General features: G+C 41.9%; 1 protein-coding gene across 7 annotated transcripts in view; it reads right to left on the bottom strand.

Moving 5' to 3' along the window:
* CABIN1 (calcineurin binding protein 1) overlaps positions 1 to 20,408 on the bottom strand; it is a 118,766-nt gene that overhangs the window by 32,825 nt on the left and 65,533 nt on the right. For all 7 annotated transcript variants that reach the window (XM_040604163.1, XM_040604145.1, XM_040604186.1 and 4 more), the window contains 2 exons: positions 2,153 to 2,316; positions 14 to 110 (listed from right to left, as the gene is read on the bottom strand). In XM_040604163.1, the coding sequence (XP_040460097.1) occupies positions 14 to 110; positions 2,153 to 2,316 (261 nt within the window). The remainder of the gene's footprint in view (positions 1 to 13; positions 111 to 2,152; positions 2,317 to 20,408) is intronic.

The raw sequence follows: 20,408 nt of genomic DNA, 5'->3' as shown, positions 1-20,408 counted from the left end.
ACTGCTGCCTTACCTGCGTCAGATCGTTGAGAGTGTCCTCCAACACTTTCACTGTAAGCACAAAGGCTTGTTGGGCCAGAACCTGGCGATCTGCATCACGCAAGTACTTCCTGTGCCACAGTAAGGTAACAGAAATTAAGCTAACTGCCAAAAGGTTACAGGACTTCAAAAGCAAGAACGAGGATGTTAAAAAAAAATATAAAAAAAAATCAAACCAAAATAAACCCATTCAACAAAAAAACCTAACGCAACAATTCTAAAAAAACAAGTTAGAAGAAAGCAAACAAAACATACACAGTTGCATATTGAAATACAACACTTCAGTTATTTTTCCCTCCATTTCTCCCCTCCCCACAATCATTTAAGGTGACAGGCATGAAGCAAGAGATAGCACTATCTGCAAACAGAGGGAAGGCAAGAAATGAAGAAAGAAACCCCAAAAAACCAAACCCAGAGCAAAACAGACAACCAGAATTACAGTTTTCTTTTATCAGGCCTTCTGTGCCCCTCAAATACCAGCTTTTCATTCAAACCTTTTCTTGAAAAAGAGTACTAGCCACACAAAGTTATCTTTGAACTGTCAGGTGATTTTCATGTTCTGGATGAACCATGCATGTGAGATTAAGGACAACAGCAAATCCTTTCTCGTGTGTCTTATCAGTTGCCTTTGAATCTAGGTTTTTTAGAGCTAAAACACCCATGTACTAATACCTTTTTTCCTATTCAATATTATTAAAAAAAAAATTGTATATCTAACACTTATTCACTCTATAGCTTCATTTAATTTACTAGAGCATTGTAACTTCAGTGTATTCTGACACAATGCTTTAGTTCACTTTCAAGGGCAACATTTCCAGCCAGCCATCCCACCTAATTGAGTTTGATGGAAAACTGAATTTCTATCTCAGAACTGGCTGGTTCTAATGACAGGGCTAAATATAAAGTAAATAATTTTGAAGGGTACTATTTCAGTAAAAAAGCCAACATTTTTAATACACGTATTTTCTCTCTACAGTATTACATTAAATTGGTAATTCTATGGTTTGCTTTTTAAACAAGATACAAAAACCTGACTCCTCACTAGTTCAGTAATAACTAAAGTTCAGCTAAAAACCATCCTATTTTTAAAAACAGGGCTGTTACAGGCATATACCAGACACACCCAGAATATCTGCATTTATAAGTTCCTGTAATGACTGCAGTTCACCATGGCTGGCACTGACTGATCCAACATGTCAAATTACTTGTTTGTTAAATTCAGTCTAGACTTATAAATAACATAATATTTTTAGTACAGCTGTGGGCTTGCTTAGGACAGAGTTTAAACCTTCTATGGTCCAGTACTTCTGATATGCTGAAAGTCAAAGTATTTTTGGCTTCAAGTCTGCTGAACATGTGGCAACATATTCCCAGACATACTACAACCTATGCAAATTCACACGCACTCACACTCAAAAACACATGAAAGAGCCTTCAATGCCTCCAACTTACTGCCATCAATCATTCAGTTCAATTTCTTAAGCATTTACCAGAGACTAATCTCAACATTTACCACTTGGCAAACTACTAGAATTTTACCTCAATTGCTTCAGTGTTTTCCTTAGATGTTTATTTTGGTCTTCCCATTGATATGAACCTGTATATAGCTCGCATTAAACGGCTTCTTTTTCCTTAAATAAGGTTAATGCAATTAAAATTAGCTCACCCCTGAATAGGATAAGCTTTTTAAATAGCATCAGCTGCCAACAGGCACATAACCATTGTTCAGTCCGTCAAGGATTACAGGAAGGCAGGACGCCTGGGCCGTGACCTCCCTCACTGGACACAGCTCTTATGCAAGAGGCCAGCAGAGGGGTGCAGAAGTCATGATGCTCTGTTCCCTCAGTGAATCCCTTCACATGACAGAAAACCTCTGCAAGTCTGTTAAGGCAGCTGTATGGCTGCTCTGAGTTTCAACAGAAAAGCAGAGAAATTCTAGACTCTACTATGGAATTGTAATCCTGAGAAAAATCAACCATCCTTCCACTACATTCCCAAGGAAATCTGTCTAAACTTTTATCCTAAGCTAAAAACATTTTTAAATCAAATAATTACAGAGTGAACAAAATACATCAGCTTTACAAAGTAATTGATTAAAATAAACACATCATACTTTCCCTGATCAGGGGTCCTCTGCAGCATAGATGAGACTTTCAGCAAGGTGTTGTAATCCTTCAGTTGTGACAGCACATTTAGCAGTAAGACAATAGAGCGGTTCATATGAGATGCAAAACTGCCTGGGCGGTCAATCTCATCCACGGGGATTCGCCAGATTCCCTGCAGAGAAAGGAAAAGAGGAAACCTCTAAAGAGGGATCCAACTGAAAATGGCAGAAATCTTAAAAAATAGGTCAGATTCCACAGCATACTGAACTTCACTGAGGGTCAGGGGAATAATGGACAGACAAACGCTGTGGTCCTTCAGACAGGGAGATCTGGATTTAAAGTCAACTGATTCCTGCCAGTAGCAAATGAGGGAGGCTTGCATAAGCCACAGCACACCTTCTAAACGTGCTTCTGAACTATTCCCAGGAAAAGGCAAGCAAAGCCTAAATTATATTGTGCATTTTTCTTAAACACCTGTGAACACGCCTTCCTAAGCCAAAGCTCAACTACCATAAAAAACAAGGTGTAACTTAAAGTAAGATTTCCTGGCCTGAAAGCTGCTACGACTGTGCAGCCACAGCAAGTGTCTATCTTCAAATAATCTGTTACTAAATGTCTTAGGAACTTGGTCACTGCCTTATATCCTCAGTGTTCACCATGGCACTAACCAGCCTGATAGGAAGAATCAGATTCCTCAGCAGTATCCATTTTCCAGTGGCAGATTCAAACACTTGTGTATGCATCCTGAGCTTTCTAATTAAATTTCTATTCTAGGACAAGGGAATCTCTGGGAAATAAGGCTGGAGACTGATAGAAAATACAATTTAATTATGGTTAGTCAGCTCAGATTTTGCAATGTCTAGTAAGTCTAAGGAGTTTTTTTCCAATGGATGCTGTCAACACGCTAGTCAACCATATCTGAAAAAATGTAACGCAAATACTACTATGCTTGCATGTTAGTACGCAACTTATATTATGACCATTCACAAAAACTGCCGTTCCATCAGTGGAAACCTTTCTCTTGTGCTTTAGTCAGTTCTGAAACTTTTCCTGTAGCAGCTCTTTTAAGAGGAAAATCCTCTGGTCATGTATACCATTTTGTGTCAATGCAGGAAAGAACAGTCTCAGCGAGAGGACTGCCTGACTGAAAATGAATTTTGCTTTCCAAACCGGTTCAGAGAGCAGGATATACAAATATTTACTCCTTTATCCTTGTTTAAAGGTCTTGCTTTGATATTTTTAGCTTTACTTTCAATGTGAGCAAAATCCTTCAGATCTTAACACAAAGAAAATTATTACTGCAATCTTAAATTACATTTGACCACAAAAGAAGCAAATATGTAACCAGCCTGTCTACAACAGAGCCTCCCCCTACACGTCTTCAGAAAATCTGCAGTTCTACTCCATGGGATGTTTTTTTGCCAAGTTCCTATACAACACACAAATATCACTGTCTTTAAATAGGAAACAATGACTTCAACTAAATACAATACACAGACTGCTCTGCAAAATTTTCTTTATTTTCCTCATGCTCTCTACTCTTACTCCCTATTGATCACAGAGAAAGCCATTTTTCCTCTTTGATCTCTGAAGCTTTCTTTCAAACTTTTTTTTGTAGCTTCCCGTTTCCACAAAGTGCCTAAAACCGTACCATGACTGCCCCCCGAGGCACAACCGTCGCTTCCTCCTATCCCCAACTACCACCGCCCACAAGTACCTTCTGCGGCTTGGTGGCAAAGCTCTTAACCTGTTCGTACAGCTCAGTTGGTCTCAAGCACATACAGATCTTGCAAGTAACAGTTCCATCAAACAGCACATACCTCATTTAAATAGAGAGTCTTTTTCTTCCCCCCAACTATACAATTACTCTCCTTTCAGGCTACAGATGAAACACACACATTCTGGGCCTGGCATTTTTTGCTTCTCTGCACATATGTAAACTGGGTGTCTGCCAAATCCTAAAACAACTGAATGCCTCATAATGCACCACATTGCAACAGCCTACTTAGCCAATTTAACTACAGAAAACAATTTATGGTCAACTTAGATGCATATTGTAGGAATGGAAGACAGCCAATGCGTAGGTTCCTGGTCTTTCTCAGCATTATCTCATCCCTTCTTTGAATTAGGCAGATTACTTGGAGGGAGCTTTTAGATACTTTCAAATGGTATCGGTTGAAAATCATTCCGCAGCTCCTTCTCCCATGGCCTGTGTATACATTTTAATGCTACCCTAGAAATTACAATAACGCAGTAAAACCATTTGCAGTGACAGAATATGCTAATTGCAGCCAGAAAGCCTGAAAGTGACAAAGTCCATCTGACAGAAACACAGTTGCATATTTTAGGAAATGCTGCTCTTCTGTCTTTCTACAACAGGGCACATTGAAAGAGCTTAAATTAAAACTCACATTAGGGGTGTTTAAGTTTACTTTATCATTGCAATTACAAAAGAATGCCTGATTTTAAAAGAAAAGTCACCAATTTTTCATGTGTTGACTTGCAGTTTTACAAATGCAAAACAGCAATAAATAAGATTACTGTCCTATGTTACATACCTGCCTGTCTCACATGCAGCCTCAAGCCAAAAGCAGAAAGAACCTGCCATCAGGAGCCAGAACAATCTTCATTCCACCCACTGTGATTTTATTAAGCAATATGCAAAACACTGATGTTACAGTGAGTATATCAGAATTTACTTAATGAGTGAGGAATTCTTTTTAAGCCTGCAGTTTGAGTCAAAGACTAAAGAAACAGTCTTATTCAAACCTCTCCCAAAGAGAAATTTAACTAGGCACACCAGGCAAGATTTTTTCCTTCCCTATCTATAAGCTATAACTATCAATAAGCTTCAGGAAGAATATTTCTCAGATCATACACTGCAACTTTTTAGAAAGCTGAATGCTAGGGTTTGGGTTTCTTTTTTATATAACAAAACTTAAGATAGATACAAATGCAAAGCTTGTAATGAAATAACTGGGGAAGAGAGCAGAAAAAGTTAGTCAGTTTGACTAAAATCAAAAGTTTTCATATCATCATTTGAAAATTCAGTTTTCTTAGCAAAGTACCTCTCTTGAAATTACACACACACTGAGGAATGCAGAACCTTGTGATCAACATCTGCAGTTCTTTGAAAGGTTTTGTTACTGATTACCACCACCCAGGCCACTTCACAAAATGTCTCCAGCTCTGGCCACCAAAAGGATTTTAAATCCAGTGCACTGCCCTTGTTTGATGGCCACTGTTCCTGCAGCTGAAAGGTTCTCCCCGCTTCTGCAACAGCCAGCAAAGCTGTTTACACGAAACTAGAGGAAGGCACAAGACGCTTCCAACAACTCCAAAATGCCTCTCATGACCCAAAACACCAAGCTGCTCTCCGTGCCTTCCTGGCTAAACAAACACTCTGTATGAGCTGGGGGCAGGGGAAACAAGCCTGATATGCACTGCTAGAAAAAACATAAACCTGGGAGTACAAGAAAATCCTGCAGATAACAATAATACTGAATTTTACATTAAATATGAAACTGAATAATGAAGTTAATCTACCATATTCCTGGTGATACTTTTTAATTTTTTTCAGTTTGAAACTTGCTGCACAACCTCCCCTTGCAAAAGAATTGAAGACCCGGGGAGGAGGGTGAGGAGAAGAGGACCATGCTGCACAGGCTTTTGTGAGCACAAGCTACAGCAACAGCAGCTACTTTCCAGTTCAGTCACTCAAAATAGAAAGGAAGGAAGTGCTTATTATTCCTCCATGCTGCATACTCCAGAACTTTACAGGAGGGGATTCCCTGGGGTTTAGGAATGCCTCTCTGAGGAGGAAAGGCTGACAGTTCTCGACAAAACCCAAACTTCTCTGGGGATGGCTGCTGCTGACAATAGAGAGCTTCAGAGTAAGCCATTTTCTAAGCAGAGATCAAACTTTGCTCTCTCAATGCTCCATGAATGAAATGGAGAAATGCTAGTCATAGTTTAGACAATCCAATTCACATATAACAAGTAAACACATTAAAAACACTACTGTTACAAATAAAGACCTCCCATTACTTACGACTCAACTCCCTCTTTTTTTTTCCTTCTCTTTTTTCCCCAAGAAGTCCCAGAAGTGCAAGCTGCACCACATACAACAAACTCAATTCTACTGCTGCCTTCAAGTGACCAAAGCAAAACCAAACACTTTCCTAAACTCTTTTTTCTTTTTAAAGACTTTTAATACAGGGTTAAGCACAACACACTTAAGTAGTACTAACGTTACTTGTGTCCTCTCTTCACAGCTACTTAGGTCAACCTAACATCTTTGCACTGGGGGCCTGAAAAGGAAAGGAATATGGTTCAAGCTGAACAGTTTAAACACACAGGATTTGAAAGCTCACTCTTTTCAGCTAAAAAAGTACAGTGCATGCTTTGAATATCCATACTCCCCTCTGTAAGCATCACTTTATTTAGTGTAAAGTTGGTAAGTATGTGTTTGCTTGACGCACATCTTCCTGCTGTGTCTGAGCGTAACCATTAAAACCGCTGTTCTTCCTCCATTTAGCAAATTACTAAACCACCTTTTCTCATTGTCTTAACATGCTCCCCTATCTCTTATTGTTTCGCCCTGTCAGCTGATTTTGGTTTTTCTTCTTTTCTACAGACAATTCTATTATTTTTCTTCCTCGATTCCTCATTTCATCCACACTGCTATTCAGCACTTAGTGGAACAATTCCACCTCTGTCAACAGGAATGTGAGTTGGTACAAAAGTATTAAGAAATGAAAGCAGCTGTATTCAGAATATTAAAATTATTAGCTGCAGTGACTTGTCATCAAGGGAAAAAAAAGCAGCCTTTGCTTCCATAACTTAGCCAACTGCAGAAAAATCTTACAAACTTTTTTAAAGAGTATTTAAGCAGCACTCCTCTTGTCTACTTTACTCTTGTTCACATAGTACAGTAAAGAATATAAAAAAAAAGTATGATAATAAATAAATGACATTTTATCAGCCTGGAAAAGGAAACAGAAATAAGGCAAAACTGCAGCAACTTCCTTTCAATAAATCAGAACCAAGCAGGACTATAATTCCTGGTCTACAAAGTAAATATTGTCTATTTCTTTTTGTCTTTTTTTTTAAATACACACACTCATTCCAAGTGAATAAAAAGCATGTATGCTTTCTGGAAGAACTGTTGAATTCTGCAACATTATTTTAGCAAGAGAGCAACATGAAAAATATTGACAAATGAAAATGCTCCACATGTTCCATTTATCATATGCTGATAAACATAATGGACAATTTCACCTCTTAATTCTCTCTTCAAAATACAACTATTTTCAGAGTCTTAGATTTCAGATTTTTTTGTTTCTAGAACAATCATTTTACAGTTGACATTAAATTGATTTTAACCATATTGAAAGAACACACAAGCCATACCCACCTGGAGAGACTATTATGTGTGAGCATGTCAGAGACGTAAACACCCGAGTCAGGGAAAGGAAGTAATTTCCCTGCTGCATAAGCTATTATATAAAACCAGAAATGCCTTGTTAAGATGATGAGTTACAAGTTCAGGTGGAATTAGTGAAACAGAAACTGAGGTCTACAGATCGCCTTTGCAAAACATGGGGTTTGGCTGTTCGCCAGGCAGAATCTAGAGCTTTTTGTTCACCGGGTCAGGAGGCTCAAGGAGTTTTACTCAGATGGTTCCCATGTACCATGTGATTTCACAACCATGTCAACAGAAAGTCACGTCATGTCTTTTTAAAGGGAATTGGCTAACCAGACTATAAAAAAAGGAAATAAAGAATTCATTCTACTCCATGGCTACAATGGAAAGAAAGATAGAGAAGAAAGCAAGAAGGAGCAACAGGCCATTCTCTTAAAACCTGTTTTGAAGCTGCAATCCTGTTCGAGCAATGATACAGCTGTGTTCCCTCCAGAGCTCTGCAACAGTGTGTGCCTCAGGCAGACATCGCCCACTTGAAAATCCAGGAAACACAGGAGGTGTGCGCATAATGCATCATCCCCTGGATAAAGACAACTGCTCCTCGCACTATTTTTCCTGGCTAATGCCAACAGTGCTGGTGCAGCATCCTTCCCCAAGGTACGCTAAGAAACAATCCTTAGAGTCCCTCTAGCCCCTTATTTCTCCACTCTGCAAATCTGGGGTGCTAAAGCAAAGACAGATTTGAAGATACAGTTGTGGAACACTGGGTTTTTTGGTGGTTTGGGTTTTGGTTTTGATTTAGGTTTTCTGATTTGGGTTTCTGTTGTTCCCAACATTAAAAAATGTTCCCTTTTGGACAACTGGACAACTCCTCAAGCTGGAAGGTCAGTTATTGACAAAAAGACTTTTGAACAAATTACTTAGTATATTTATTGTCTTTCCTCCAGAAGCTGCTCCCTTTTACCAGCAGTATTTTAGGAAAGAGAGAAAAAGGGATTGGTTAGGAAAGGAATTAAATTATCAGCAGTAAGTTTCATTCACTGTGTCTGGCAGCCAATCCAGAGTTTAAAAAGGAGAGAAAGAGACTTGCCAAAAGGATGCAGAAGAGCAGAAGCCATCCAGAGATTTAGTCAGGCACCTCTATCTACTCAAAAGAGAACACTGAGAAAGACGTCTGCTCACCCGTGCTGGGATTTCTGAGTCTGCCTTTGGTACTTCAGTATCTCTTTTTGAGGTAGACTTTGGTTTTACATCCTGTCCCTGTCTAAAAGAGCCTGGAATTCCTCCTTTGGGAAGATATGAAATACAGAAATTCAAAGAATACAGAATGCTTCTAGGTCTTCTAACAAGCAAATAACCTGGTGCAGAAACCTAATGAAAGAATATGAAACTCTCAAAAGGAAATTTATCAGGATTTTGCATTTCTTTAAAGGCATTTGCAGGGGTCAGATGCAGGAAGATTTCTTTATCACCAAAATAAATGGTTAGTAGGGAACATCTAGAGAGTGACAGGGTTCTGGTTTGCCCAACAGACAGCCTTTCATTGTTTTAAGAGGGTTTTTTTCTGCTTAGATCTTTTCTGCATATCTGCTACAACCAGACTGCCTGGCATCAGACGCAAATGGTACTCAAAGCTAATGAAACCACCTTGGTACAGTCCATCCATCTGCCTGGAAGTGGGCAGGGTCCTTGCATTAGCCCTTTGCAGACATTAGCAAATTCTCATTTTTTTGACAATGTGTGGAATTCATTTAATCTGACTCCATGTGTCTATGATACAGACACACACATTTAATGATTATCACCTGGAAACCTTTTACAAAGAGAAAAAGTCATGTAGGGGATGTGGCTCACCTGAGCTATTACAGGCTCCATCTTAGGATGAGATGAGCTACACACTAGAAACAACTATCTCCTTTAAATGCAAAGGATGATGACTACATCATAAAAGATGATAAATATTAGGGGACATAAATATCAACTGTCAAGTCTGCAAGGTGGCTCTGGTCTCTACCATTGGCATGCTGAGGTCAAGCCCCACTATCCATTCTTATTCCTAAAGGTGCTGAAGAACTAGAAAGAGAATTAGGGCTAACACAAAGCTGGGAGAAGCTGTTGGTTCCCACAGAAGGGCAACTTTCAGGATCCTGAGATTTTTTTTACCTAGACTTTCACTTCTGTCACTAGAGTGACTGGCCCCATCTCCCCAGAGGTTACAAAGTAAACAGCTAATAGCATCCATGCACTTTCACCAGTACTGTGCTCTATTTGGTGGAGGGATTTTGCCTAGTTCTAAGAAAATCTAAAATCGCCTCAGAACACAGAACTATCAGCTATCATCTTTGCCTACAACTGGTAATATCACCCAAAAATAGCAAACCTGGCACAGTGTATTACTAACATTATTCTGACAACACTCTGCCTTAAAAGAATACAAGAGTAGTACAGCATAACAAAGCCTAGGCATGAAGAAGAGATTAGCAATACCTAGCAACCTAATGCAGGGACAGAAGAGTTGAAGTCTGGAGGTAAGTCTCAAATGTCTCCCTCTCCAAAAGGTAGCCCTTCCCTTCCACTCCTCTGGGAACAACAACAGGACAATGCTTACATGGCAAAAGTTAAACATAAGACAGATGTTCAAAAGGATGTGGAGAATGATACAATCTGTGGAATGTCCAAACAGGCCAAGGGCAAGGCAGCTGCTACAAGCAGAAGATGAACATCTGCTAATTTTCAAGTTCGGCAGATGAGTGCAGTAGAGGAAAAATGCTAAAACTTACCTACCTGTCTTACAGGTACCTAAAGCTGTCTATCTCCAAACAGCTTCCACTGATTCACCTCCACCATCTAGTGCAGTATACATGACACTAGAAAGAAAAGGAGGACAAGAACTTTGTAACATTAGGATGTATGCTAATCGTTGAGATCCGGCTCGTTGTTAACATAAAATTGTGAGTTGCTCAGAGATTCTTCATGCTGAAACACCGCAGTAAGGGCCTCCTTCCAGTACAGGATGCCACCTTTTACTATTTCAGTAGGCTTGAAGCATTTCACAGGATTCAAGGAAACACATTTTCACCTACTTACTTAAATATCCAAGTTTCAGATGGAAATTACTGATTACCCAATACATGAACACTCAACCGATTTTGAGTATTTTAAATTAGGCTGTCAGAGTGCTAAAAAAGTTCTTTTACCAAAACACTCAAAATTTTTATGCCAACAAAGACTGCTCTTCAATCCTACATCCCTTACTTTTCAGCAAACAAAATGCTTAACTGCCCACTCCTGCCCCACAGCTGACATGCAGCATCCCTGCACTGGCAGCATGGAGTGTCTTTAAGATTTTAGACTCTCTTCCACATAATGACACATACTCTAAAATATCAAGACAAGAAGTTATAAAATCCCAGTGTTTTCAAAATCTTTCAGCTTATTCATACAACGCTTAGAAAAAGTAACATCATCCACCTGTATATTTTACGACTGTATCACCAAGTTAGACTCAAAATCTCAGAAAATACCCAAAGCTAGAGGGTTTCAGGTTACAGCAGCAGTGTGGAGGAAAATACCATGATTTTAGAAAACAGTGACCAAGCACTCAGTGTTCATTCTTGTCAGCATCAAATCACTAGAATACATGGTACCAGGAGAACCTGCTAAAAGAGGTCTTTGAGCCTGAAGGAACATAAATCAAAAGGTCCAGAGAACACTTGCTACTAATGTCAATCACAGTTTTTGAAAAGAGAAAATGCTCTAAAGCAGTATCATATGGCAGCTCATAAAATACAATCTAGTGATAATCTTTAAAATTCCTAGGAAAGAGTCTTCAGCTTAATTGTATCGTGATATAAAATTTCATCTTCATATAAAATTACCTAGAAACATTCTCCTTACAATAGCTTTTAGCTAAGATTCATCCTTCAGACACATCAGTTTCTCTTATCTCGGAATATTGTGAGTGATCATGCAGATACATCATCTAACTTTGGGGGCCTACATAAGGACTTTTCAAGAGAGTACATCTTTCCTCAGCAACCTGTTGGGCATAGCTTCTCTTGACCGGGTAAGCATGAAAGAGTAAGTAGGTTCAAGGTGATGCAACACAAAACCAAATCTATTTGTGTACCGTACATACTGCAACTTCATCAGAAAAGAGCCAAGTTGTCATTAGGAGGTGACATATTAATATGTAGTTGTAATGACTACCTCTGGTTGGGTATTGGCAATATTTCATCAAATTTTCATTAGAGTTGTTCAGACTTCAGACTTTTGTTCAGTAGTTATGAGCCACAGCCTTCAAAATATACTTAGGTAGGGGCTTTTAAAGGTTATTTCACAAAAAAGTCAAGATTATGGAAAAAGATAGTAATTTTCACTGAACAGATTCCAAAGTTATTTTACAAAAATTAAGACAGTTGCATATCTGAATGCAAAGAACTGTCAATATTTTTAATAGCATGAATATAAACAAGTACTAAACCAGGAGAAAATATAAAATGCCATACATACCAGGAACGCTACTAAGAAAATTATAGTCAACTGTTCACTATTAGCCATCAAATTCTAAAGGTCTTTTGGAAAGCAACAAAAATGACACGTTCCATCACTGGCTGGTATTTTGGTATGTGCACACAATCTGGAAGCACAGAGGAAAACTTGCATCATTCAGCAATGTTAAGAAGAACAAAAGCAAGAGAAAGCTGAACCAAACAAAAACGGAAACTCCTCTAGTGTTCTGACAGAGGTAAAATGACAGCAGGAGCTAGTGGAAAAGCCTTTTAATCTCAAATCAGAATCCTCAAGGTCTGGCTAGGATTCCCTATTCCTTTTTTCTTTTTTTAATGCCAGTTTTATAAAGACATGGATTTGCAAATACATGACTGCATATCTGAAGGTCACAGTTCTGCCTGAGGTTTCATACTGGCTTAGGAATGACAGAAGTACACATCCTGGATTTCAAGCTGTCAGCTGAAGTTGAGGGCAGGAAGAAGCTTATTTAAAATAGGTAGTAAAAACCAAGTAGCCCATGTTAGTGGCTATGAACCAGAAAAAGACATGTACAATGGTAAAAAAGAGTCACGCCTTGGACAAGACGCTCATTTCAAACTCTACGTGAGTTTGCACGTTTCAGCCTCATCAATTACGATCTCCAGATTAAGTTATTAGGAGCTGACAGATAACTCATTTCATTATCTCTTCTCCCCCCACTACAGCAGCATCCATAGAACACTTCCCTTCTCTGTCCAGCAAGTGGAGGCCCTGAATGAGTCCTGACTGCTATAAAAGGCAAAAAAATCTCTTACTGTTATGCACCCCATAGCTAACCTTGGAGTATCTTTTCTCCTCTGATACAGGAATTCATGCAATAAAAAAAGAATTTAATTAACTCTATTATTCAAGTATTTTATCTTTTTTTTTTTTTTGGGGGGGGGTGGGTCTTAACACCTAATGCTGTCTTGCTTTCAGAGACTCCCAGGACTTACTCAGCAATACAGGGTTTAAAAACAACAAAAAAAAAGTAGTTCTTTATCCAATTATAAGAGTTAGTGGAAATCTCTAATTCAAGTAAACATTTAGGCAGCAGCCTGCCTAGCACCCCAAGTAAAGTTGACTAATCTTTGATAACACCAGAGGAACAAGACATTGCAGAGAAGCTATAATTCAATTACCCTATTTACAGTAACGTAAATCACAGTATACACCAGGGATCTTCAATATTCAACCAGCAGCAATACTACAACAGCTTAATCTAGCACAAGGCATGGCAGTGACTCAGTTAGCTAGGCAGAAGACAGGGTACAGCCTGCTGGTGTTTGATTTCAGGGATATTATGAGACAGAAATTATTTGTCTGAGAACAACCACAGTAATTATTGAGGGGGAGGAGAAGCGAGGAAGGCCTCAACATTTAGAGTATTTCAGACTCCAATAAAGATGCTAAAAACACACAAAAGTCCTATTATTGAAAACAACCAGAACAATATCTGGGTATTCAAGATGTCAACCTGAATATGCTCCAATAAAAAAAGACACATCTTGCAGCTCACTGGGTAATAAAAACCTCCACAGCATATGCTTTAATTCCTAGATCTGCTTCATGCAAAATGCCCACAGCACGCACAGAAATCTGCCATTGCACAAATAAACACATGCTGCAGTAAATTAAAAAGATAGAAACACGAAGCTGCCACGGCCAATGCTGCAAACAGCATGTGGCACTTGCTTTATGCACACCACCAGAATTTACTGCGATTAAGACATACGTTCTAAAATTATAAATGTGATCAGACAAAGCTGACTGGTTTTAACAAACTGCTAATTAAATCGGAATCCTCTTATCCTCTCTCTGCCTTTAGCTGAATGGAGCAGTGACTGCTACAGCACAGTAGCTCATGCAAAACAGATACTGAACAACAGGCTTTGCCGTTAGGTCACCGTTAAGACAGGGAATCTCCAGCACGAGCCTGGCTGTCGTAGGCAGAACGCAGAGCACACACCAGAGATCACAGCTGGGTTGCTCTGTGCCAGACATGATTTTTACAGACCTACTGTCTCTTTCTTCTTCTAGACATGAAAGCCTCCCCGTACAAGCTTTAGGGCTGAACTGAAAGCGAGGGTGCTAAATAATTCATCCCATTAAGGGGGTGGAGGAAGGAGACCAAGAAATCCCTAGCAATGCAGACCGAAGAGAACAAAAATCTCTCACCCTTCCGTCCCCCCTTCCAAACTTCTCCCGACTCCCGCGTTGCCCATTGCTTTCGGGATTTTCCTCCGTGCAGCAGAGCAGATCCGTTACAGCCCTAACCGATGGCGAACCGAACTAACGAAACAAGTATTTCCCAACCACGACGGTCGATGTCACCAGCGCCCAGCTCCTATGGCCCCCGCGGAGGGCAGCCGCCCGGGGAAGGGCCAAAGGCGCGGCAGCGAGAAACGCCCCGCAGCAGGGGGAACCGGCGGCCGGCTGTGCCTCGGGGGGCAGGGGGCGCGCAAACTTACAACACCACCGCAGCCTGCCCCGCCGCGGCGCCCCCCGGGGCACGGCCCCGCACGCTGCCCCCACCCCCACCCCCCGGGCGAGAGGCGCGCTGTCCCCCGCGGGGGGGTACGTGTGCGCGGGGCGAACTTTCCCTCCAGCCTCCCCTGCCCACCCCTCGCGCGGGGCGGCCGCTTCCCACGGCCTCGGGGCCGCCACCCCCCACCCCCATTACCGAGGCGGCGGGGGTCGCTCCGCCGGAGCTCCCCGGCTGCCCGCGCCCGCCCGGGCCCCCGGCGCCCCCACCTGACCGCGCGGGCCGGGCCGGGCCGGGCCGAGCCGAGCCCAGCCCCGCCGCGCCCGCCCCCGGCCCGCTCGGCTCACACTTCCTCTCGCACCGGAGTTCGCCCGACCGCTGGAAACCGCATACCTTAGATTTCCTGCCGCCGCGGCTAGTTATTTTATTCCCCCCACCCCTCCTCTTTCTTTGCAACTGGGGGCGGGGGGCGGCGTGGGGGGCTGGAGCTGTTTGCTCGCTCGCCTGCCGGAGGGACGGTCTTGTTTGACATCGGATGTTGGTCCCAGTTACCGCCGAGCCTGGCTCGCGGCCATCCCACTTAGGGCAAGTGAGTAAACAGCTGCTCCCGTCGCTTTGCAAGCGCTAGTAACCCCCGGCCGGCCGCTCCCACCTGTCCGCCCGACCTTCCCAAAATATTCCCTGACCCAGTTTAACCCCCCGCTGGTGCCGCTCCATCGCCCTTCACCTCGCCGTCACAGCAGGCCCGCTGGTGACCTATTTTTCTGGAGCGCGGCCGGCCCCCCGCGCTCCCGGCGGGATACCCGGAGCGGAGCGGCGCGGCCGATGCCGCCCACCGCCCGGCGCCCCCGCGGCCATGGCTGCCCCGTGCGGCGGGGACCCGGGTGCGCAGCTCACGCCCGCCCCCGCCCCGCGCTGCGCCACGGCTCACGGCACGGCCCCCGACCACCTTTCACCAAACGACAGAACAATCCTATGACACCATTTCCTTGCGCTTCTACTGTCATTTCGTCCCCTGCCCCAGGCATAGGGTTTTCTCACTCATCTCCAGCTCCTGCGATAGCAGGGGGTGCTGGTGGCACGTTTCTCTCCCCATCCTTTGCCACCGCTTTCATTACGTCCTTCTCCCTTTCTCAAACTGAAGGGGAACACAAAGATCTACACTTGTCTTTCCCCCCGGCATTTCCCTCTCCCTTCGTTCGCTGCTTTCAGTCAATCCCGTATTAAGAGACCCAAACCGTGTGCTAGTCGACTGCCAACTTCAGTCCATCTAATCCTGCCTCACAAACCGATTCCTCTTTCTCAGTCCCAGCTTAGCACGGCTGAACTGATCTTCTTTTCCCAGCCACTCATCCGAGCTCCGCACCTGATTACCTTCACCACAGAAGTTCAAACATTTCATCTTTACTTGTTCCTTTCTCTCACTTTCGCAAGCGGGGTAGTTGCTTTGACTTCCTCCTTGCCTTTCTAAGCATCGCAGGGGGTGGTTTGGTGGTGGGTTTTTTTTCCCTTCCCGACTGCTAGGATTATTCTGAAGTGCTCAAAATCTACCCTGTTTACTAACACCTCAGGTTTAACAGCCTGCTCCACAACTGCAACAGCCCCTACACACTATGCAGAAGTCAGTTGCTAAGATTATCTTTCTTTACCATCATTTTAACCACTTTTAACCATCTTCTCATTTCTTCCTGTTCCTCTTCTAACACATTAGTTCTAGGCTTCTCACACTAAAAGCTCCGTATAACTTGCCCCTTCCTACTTATTCGCATACTTTATATACATGCAGTTATGTTTAACAGCATCTTGAAAAAAAAGCTAAAGAAAAAACTTAGCTATCCTATTTATATTTTATAAAATTACATTAACCAACAATACGCCGTGTTTATCTCTCCACTTAAACTGTACAAGTCAGCTTTTTTGTTTTAAAGCTAAGATTTCACTGTGGGCATTACCGCTCTTTAAAATAACCCATGTCTTCATCACCTCTTACATCTTGCTACCAAAGGCAATAACCCATTCTATACTGATTAACAGTACAGTTTTGGCTCTCCCACTTTAAAAATCCATTAACCTTTACTCTCCTGACCACATAACACAGATATATGTTTTAAATACAGAACTGAAATGTATACTTACTTTCTATGTATTCATGCAAATAGGCTTCTTTTTGACCTGCCCTTTCTCATCTGCTCATTTAGTCACTGTTAGCAGCAGAGCATCTATCTCCTCTACTGCACTGGAATTTTCCTCCTATGTATTGTCATTTATTTATGCAAATTAAATAGTTGCCCCTGGAATTAAATACCTTGTAAAATGTTTAAAGTTAATAGCCCTAGGACTGGGTGCTCACTAGATTGGAAATTGCGTCATATAGAAGTTCTGCACAACTGAACACCTTTAAGCCATAAGCATGTCAATGTAAGGATTTTGTTTTCTAATAATACCTCTTAGCTGTTGCAGTGAACAGTCATGGTACCATAAAAAGCAGCAAGAACAGAGACATCTTTAAATGATCTCCTATGACAAGATGACCCACCCAGCGGATGAGGGAAAGGCTGTGGACATTGGCTATCTGGAACTTAGCAAAGCCTTTGACACAGCCTCCCAAAACGTTCTGCTGGAGAAAGGGGCTGCACATGGCTTGCATGGGTGTGCTCTGCGCTGGGTTAAAAGCCAACTAGATGGTTGAGCCCAAAGCATGGTAGTAAATGGAGTTACATCCAGCTGGCAGCCGGTCACAAGTGGTGTTCCCCAGGGCTCAGTACTGGGGACAGTCTTGTTTGGTATCTTTATCAATAATCTGGACGAGAGGATCGAGTGCACCCTCAGTAAGTTTGCAGATGACACCAAGCTGGGCAGGAGTGTTGATCTGCTGGAGAACAGAAGGCTCTACAGAGGAATCTGGACAGGCTGGACTGATGGGCTGAGGCCAATTGCACAAGATTCCACAAAACTAACTGCTGATTCCTGCACTTGGGTCACTACAACCCCCCAAAACACTACAGGCTTGGGGAAGAGTGGCTGGAAAGCTGCCTGGCAGAAAAGCACCTAGGGGTGCTGGTCAACTGCTGGCTGAACATGAGCCAGCAGTGTACCCAGGTGGCCAAGAAGGTAAATCAATAGTATCCTGGCTTGTATCAGAAACAGTGTGGCCAGCAGGACTGGGGAAGTGATCATCCCCCTGTACTTGGCACTGGTGAGGCTGCACCTCAAGTCCGTTTTGGGCCCCTCACTGCAAGAGGGACATAGAGGTGCTGGAGCATGTCCAGAGAAGGGCAACAGAGCTGGTGAAGGGTCTAGAGAGCAAGTCTTATGGGGAGCAGCTGAGGGAACTGGGGTTGTTCAGCCTGGAGAAAAGGAAGCTCAGGGGGGACCTTATGTTCTACAGCTGCCTGAAAGGAGGTTGTGGGCAGGTGAGGGGGGGGTCTCTTCTCCCAGATAGGAAGCGACAGGACAAGAGGAAACGGCCTCAAGTTATGGCAGGGAAGGTTTTAGATTGGATATTAGGAAAGATTTCTTCACTGAAGGGGTGGTCAGGCACTGGAACAGGCTGCCCAGGGAGGCAGTGGAATCACCATCCCTGAAGATGTTTAAGAAACGTGTAGATGTGGTGCTTAGGGACATGGTTTAGTGGTGGCCTTTCAGTCCTGGGTTAATGGTTGGACCTAATTATCTCAAAGGTCTTTTCCAACCTAAATGATTCTATGATTCTAAATGATAATAAAAGCTAAACAAGATTTACAGTAATAGTTACTAGATTTCAAACTGCTGTACAAACAAGCAACTTTTTAAAATATCCCTAATTGGAATATTTACTACACATATGATTCATTATTGCTTTACCAAATAATAGAACCATTATTTGGTAAAGGTCCATTAACAACTTAAATTCAGGAAACAAATTTGTCTCTTTAGAGTTTAAAAGGATATGTTTTCCACCACAAATTATCTTTGATTCTGTACAATTCCAAATGTTTCTTATAAATTCTTATCTCTCTCAATCACCACTTCTACTAATCACCACTATATTTCCCAGGTTTGCACTGTGGACTCCTATAGCACACATTATTCAGCTGTCTGAACCATCACAAGCAGAATGAATTTTGCACTGTTTGTACATAACTTATGGTGCTACTAAGCAAAAGAATTCCAATGTAATTACCACCTAAGGTGAAAGACAAAGATGCTCAGTGAAGTGTAAGCAACATCCCCTGTACCCGTGGGAACCAGCAATATACCACAGGACTTCCACATTCTGGATATGGAAAATACATTACAGAGACACTCTAAATTCCATAGGGTTGTTGCAAAAAGTAGATAAAACTATTGACTTTGTGTTCAAAAAAGGGAGTGATATTTGGCACTCATGTCAGTCAAGAAGTAACCTTGAGTTACACGCACCTATAAGCACACCTCTAAGCTATACCTCTGGCTTAGGTAGTCCTACTCGCATTGCTGCCTGTTCCAGGCTCACTGGTGAAATGGCTGCTGCAGAAGATCACTGGCACCACTAGTCCCACATTCCTGATTCAGTCATAACACTGTAATATCAAAGGTCTTGTCATTATTTATTTTTACACAGTGCAGTATTTGGGACACACTACTCAAACCTTCTGGCCGATTAGGGTAAAAGATCATACAGTATTTTCTTGTTTAATTAGTTGGAGACACTGTGCAAATGAGGGCTGTAGAAATAGCTAACATCTACTGCTTTTTAAACTTAATTTAGGTGATAGGGAGACAAAACATTGTGACTTTATGCATTTTGGTAAGGAAGAATGGATGGCAAAAAGACTGACAGAGCAATTACAGGGAACTTGAAACATACCCAGAGTCAACAAGATGACCTAACATTTGTCCTTTTAAAAATAAATACTCATAATGAATACTTTCAGTTCAGCAAACCACCTCTGAGAAAGAAGAACAATTATCCTAGGTGCAACTGTTAATCCTCAAAGACTGTGTCCTATACTTGTCTTTCAGTTATTTATGATGGGAAAGGAAGGGGGCAAAGCACTATTCCAGACCATTAAAAGTGGCAAGTTTGTATTTCACCCCCTGTTCCCTTCTTCGAGAGTCTCATTTCATCAAATGCTCCCCCCACCCCACCCCTTTCTTTTTTTAATCTTCTGGGTCTTTAAGTCAGTAACAACCAGAGAAGGTTTGAGCAAAGTCTCAGACAGAATCACCTAAAGGATGTGAGCTCTAGCACATGCTCTCCAGTATCACAATACCAGGAGCCAGATGGAAGTGATTTTACACTTTTAAGCATTTTTAACTTTTGCACACTGGGATTTCTCCAATGTTCTGGGGTGAATAATGAAAGTTCAGAAAGATTCCAGACTTCTCTGCATTATGGAGATAAGGGTGCTAGCTTTCCTTGCAAACACAGCATATAAGTTTGTTAAGGTCAATATATTTGAAATTCTGTTCCACTTTCAATCAATTTTTTTCATTTCAGAGGATATGCATTGTAAATCCTAGCATGAACTCTTTCCACTTTGGAAGAGTAGATTTCATCTTTTAAGGAAGCCGGACATTGTTTTCACTTATAGATGGCTTTTTTTCTCTCCTTGTAGAGATAAGAGTAATCTCAAGTTTCCAGTGTAGTAGAAGTCCTATAGGAACTAGAAAGTATTCTTCCTCCAGCAGCAGTATTTGCTTCTTTTAACTTGGAAATTTTAATCTTCTTACAAACAGTCAGAAAACTATAGCTACCAGATAGGAATATTTGCCTAGAAAACCCTGTCTAATCCAGAGCAGCAAATTTTGTGGTCTTTTTTCCCGGTCAAATTTCTTTTTTACAGTAGTTTCAGCACTGATG

The sequence above is a fragment of the Falco naumanni genome, chromosome 1, assembly GCF_017639655.2.
Source record: "Falco naumanni isolate bFalNau1 chromosome 1, bFalNau1.pat, whole genome shotgun sequence".
Classification (NCBI taxonomy): domain Eukaryota; kingdom Metazoa; phylum Chordata; class Aves; order Falconiformes; family Falconidae; genus Falco; species Falco naumanni.
Note: the sequence above shows the minus strand (reverse complement) of the source record. Positions and strands in the feature narration are given on the sequence as shown.